The sequence below is a fragment of the Oratosquilla oratoria genome, chromosome 7 (genome assembly GCF_046742065.1).
Source record: "Oratosquilla oratoria isolate Oo_2021 chromosome 7, ASM4674206v1, whole genome shotgun sequence".
NCBI classification, from domain to species: Eukaryota; Metazoa; Arthropoda; class Malacostraca; order Stomatopoda; family Squillidae; genus Oratosquilla; species Oratosquilla oratoria.
Window position 1 is genome coordinate 52,787,228 of NC_134783.1, and position 5,000 is coordinate 52,792,227.

At 37.2% G+C, this 5,000-nt stretch overlaps 1 protein-coding gene across 2 annotated transcripts in view; it reads left to right on the top strand.

Annotated features, from left to right (window-relative positions):
- Positions 1 to 5,000, top strand: part of LOC143027159 (carcinine transporter-like) — a 48,342-nt gene that overhangs the window by 35,351 nt on the left and 7,991 nt on the right. For both annotated transcript variants that reach the window (XM_076188246.1, XM_076188247.1), the window contains one exon: positions 1,129 to 1,297. In XM_076188246.1, coding sequence (XP_076044361.1) covers positions 1,129 to 1,297 — 169 coding nt within the window. The remainder of the gene's footprint in view (positions 1 to 1,128; positions 1,298 to 5,000) is intronic.

The following is a 5,000-nucleotide window of genomic DNA, read 5'->3' on the forward strand; positions in this document are numbered from 1 at the left end:
AAAGGTGGTAGAGAAACACGGGTTAGAGCGAGAACACTGTATTACTGACGTTTCGACTACAAGTCTTCTTCAGAGTGACAGACAGCGTGTGTGTAGATCACATATACTCTCCTTATGGCTCATCCGGCTGGACGTTTCAGAAAGTCGCATGCTGATTGGCCCGATACTCCCTCCTCCACAACCAATCTGGCGGCTGCAAATGACAAGTTAACGAACCCTTCTCTGTGGTTGCTGACCTTTCCCAGTGTTATGCACGCGGACTCGACCAGCTTTCTCATTCTCCTCTCAAGTCCGGTGCAGATAGGGCGTGCTTCCTCCCATTCTGGTAAATGCCCGTGTGTGTCCACATGTACTACCAGTGAATTTGAAGTCCTGGGATGCCGTAGGTCGTTCTTGCGTTCTCTTAGTCTTTTTGTCAACCCCCGTGACGTCTCACCGTAATATGTTGCAGGACTTCCACTGTATGGTATTCCGTATACTAAGAGAACACAAGAACGACCTACGGCATCACAGGACTTCAAATTCTCTGGTAGTACATGTGGACACACACGGGCATTTACCAGAATGGGAGGAAGCACGCCCTATCTGCACCGGACTTGAGAGGAGAATGAGAAAGCTGGTCGAGTCCGCGTGCATAACACTGGGAAAGGTCAGCAACCACAGAGAAGGGTTCGTTAACTTGTCATTTGCAGCCGCCAGATTGGTTGTGGAGGAGGGAGTATCGGGCCAATCAGCATGCGACTTTCTGAAACGTCCAGCCGGATGAGCCATAAGGAGAGTATATGTGATCTACACACACGCTGTCTGTCACTCTGAAGAAGACTTGTAGTCGAAACGTCAGTAATACAGTGTTCTCGCTCTAACCCGTGTTTCTCTACCACCTTTCCACTCATATATATATATATATATATATATATATATATATATATATATATATATATGAAAAATCAATATTTTTGTATTATTGTGTTTTACTACCAGAAGAATTAAGTTACTTAAATATGTTTGATGGTCAAAAAGATGAGGGGGAAGTCTAATTTCTAGGGAAATTTCAGAAATAAAAACTTGTCAATGGATAACATAAGGTTTGTGTTCTTAGGCTAAAGACAACACTCTCTCCTTTGTCAGTCCTGGAGCAGGTGTCACCGTTATGGAGGACGCGCATCACCGCTACCACCTTCATCCTCTGGACTGCTGGCATGAGCACGCTACCCTTGGTCGTCTGGCTCACCAGGGATTGGCGCCTCATGGGTCTCGCCACGACTCTACCATACGCCCTCTTCCTACCGTCGTGGTGGTAAGCCATGTACCTTCCTCCTACAGTGAAGTATTCGCCCGTATATAAGCCCTCGTCGACACGGGGCTAGTTTAGTAATACCCGCTAGTGCTAGATGCAAGTCATGGTTGCACTGCCCCCCCCCCCCCACGTATTGCTTAATTGCTTCGTGAATTTCTTCATTGGAGATATGCCCCGGATTCAGTACCACATCATTTCCAACGCTTGCACTCTCCTCTGTAGTCTACGTCTCGCAAATCTACCCAAAGATCGAGAGCTCTATGGCGTATAGTAAAAGCCCTGTAAACAGTTTCGTGAACCTTAGGTTGAGAACCCCTGATCCAAACATTCTCGTGAAGAAATAAAATGTATAATTATTCTGGCTATACCTAAACTATTCCAACCATCTATTTCTTGGGGTAACTGCCATTGGCGGAAAGGCGGAATCCAAAATCTAACTCGATCGCAAATAACGGCCGTATTCCCTTGGAGTATAAGGCCTATAATAGCTCACGCACTGTCGTATGGTCCCTCCCGTGCCCGCATTTTCGCTTAAGCAAACGACGCTTAACATCTTAAATTAACACTTAGTTTGATAATTGACTTGTATATTCATTCTGACAACCAGGACACTAAACTTGGTTAATTGAACCTTCCTTCAGCATTGAAAAGATTGATTAATTTCCCACTTGATTGAATTTTACTAAATTGAAATCACCTCGAATTGATCATTCAGCATTCACTGAGTGATCAGTCAAGCACTAAAATCAAGAACTTAAAACTACGGCTATTTTTCATGGAAAACTCAGACCCAAATTTAATTTTTCATAAAATTTTACATCATTTTCAATAACATCTGTGGAATCCACACTTCTGTTGGAGGCGATGTGAGTAGGAAGCAAGGCAACTGACCACGAAGGCTGTGACGGTTACCACTACATCAATTTTTGATCGTACAGTAATATTTACAATGTGACAGAAGTAGGTGTATTTACTTACATGAGTGATGCACTCAATGCTAAATAAAAACATTTACAATTATGATACATAGAAAGGACATTCTAACAATACATTATGAAAAATAAAATATAAGGATAATACCTTCTGTGGACGTACGCTTTTCAACGGTCGTCTCTGGTGCGGACCAGATGTCCAAAAAGCTCAAGTTCAGGTCGGCCTAATTTCAATTAAGTGGCTTCTGGTCGGATTCTGATTAGACCTGACGCTCAACAGCCACTTGGTGCTGCTCCTCCAACGTTCGCGAAGTCGTATGCTTGATATCTATATCCTCGTAGTGTGACGTCATGTGACGTGTAGTTTTGACGTCTTGTTACTTGTAATATATCTTCTTCCAACATATCAAATGCCGCAACCTGTTATTCAGACAATCAACAAGGAAACTAAAATAGTCATGTTTATAATCTAAGGAAAAAATGTGAAAGTAATAGATATCTATTTAAGTAAATCTGTAATATTCCTTGTCCTCGCTTTTCCAATCAAAATTTGAATTCCATTTGTAGCAAAACAATACCTACCAGAAATTCCATGAGATAATATGTAGATAAAAAATGTTTATCTGATATACTTGCCTATCCGCATTAATTTGAATTCAATTTGTAGCAAAACAATGTCTGACAGAAAATCATCAAGACAGCGGTTCTTAATATTTTTCAATGCCCATGCCTTTTGATATCTCAAAAAAAATTCACGTACCTATGCAAATACAATGCAAACATATGAAAAGGATTAGTGATACAAACGTTGCTTTGCTTTCTTTGTAAACAAACAGTACCATTGCACTGACTATTTCGTGCCCCTTTGGGGATACAGGTACCCCAAGTTAAGAACTGTGGTTAAGCGCAAACACACAGTTTTTCTGCTGGGAGTTTATTACATCGATCTACACACAAGCACGTCATGAAGTAATCTGTATGACCCCAAATCACTTAAGTACGAAGCACTTGGGTATTAGGGTCACTTGGGCACGGGTCACTTTGGGGTCACCAATGTGACCCTAATACCCAAGATTTAGGGTCATACAGATCACCTCCTGACGTGCTTGTATGTAGATCGATGTAATAAACTCCCAACAGAAAAACTGTGTTCGCACTTAACAGCAGAACCACTGCCTTAAGATCATATGTAGATAGAAATTGTGCATCTACTGTACTCACCTATCCGCATTGTAAACTCAATTCCAACTACGGTTAACCTCGGCACAGATTACCAGATCGTGTTTAGTTTTTTATTAGTTCACGAACAATTTCTGTTGAATCCATATCACTCGAATTACAAGGACGCGCCATATAACACAACCACACAACAACAACTTCAATGTTAATGCTACCAAGATTGACCGCGGTAGTCTGTGACTCTGTGACATAGTATCTCGTATCAAATACAAACTGTCGTATATTAATCGTTGTCATACCATAGCGCCAGACAATTATGTTTATTGTTGAACATTCTAGATATCTTTTCATTGTGTTTAAATAGACAGCGTACGACAATTGTATTCAACTGAAAGAGAACATCGAGCACGGACGAACGTGTTGAAAAATGCGGAGGCACGAGACGATGCATCGCGTAAGCTATTATGGATCCTATGTTACACGAAAATAAGGTCTTTTTTTAAATGGTACGTTATATTGGACCTAAGTAACCGTTTTCTATTATGGCGGGTGATCACGGATACCACATTTTAGTTTGGGATTACTTGACAATAAACATTGTAACCACTCACAACTCGAAGAATATAAGAATGAAAGAGACTGTAAGAGACCATAAGGCCTATACTAGGTAGTTCCAAGTCCATGACTACCTATCATCACCGATAGTTTCCGCGGTCACTACTCTGTGACTAAGTTTATTTTATTCCATACGTTAACCACTCTATTAGTAAAGTAATTCTTGCCCATTTTCTAATTAAATCTAAGTTCTATGTTTAGCTTTATATTTACGATAAACTGTTATATACTTTGATTACTTAGCTTAGTACGGAAATACATGCATTCCAATGATTTTTTTTAGCAAAACATATAATGATAAACTTATCTTTTCGTCTGCATAAGCATATCTATTAGGCACATTTGATTAAAAGAAAAATATTCACTATTTGGACTGAAACCACCCATGTAAAATATGCCATGATATTCGTTCCTCTGGTATAATTTATAACTGGATTTTTTTTTCTTATCGAACTTTTTTTCCAAATAATTTTATTATTATTATTATTATTATTATTATTATTATTATTATTATTATTATTATTATTATTATTATTATTATTATTATTATTATTATTATTATTATTATTATTATTATTATTATTATTATTATTATTATCATTATCATCATCATTATTATTATTTTATTATTATTATTATTTTTATTATTATTATTATTATTATTATTATTATTATTATTATTATTATTATTATTATTATTATCATTATTATTATTATTATTATTATTATTATTATTATTATTATTATCATTATCATTATTATTATTATTATTATTATTATTATTATTATTATTATTATTATTATTATTATTATTATTATTATTATTATTATTATTATTATTAGTATTATTGTTATTACAGGGTGGGGCGCGGAAACTTCCCGATTTGGGGATTGAATTATAAAGTGTTTACACTTCACAATTCTTTATTCTACTTTTATGTCTGTCACACAACATGGGAGATTTACTTTTACACAGT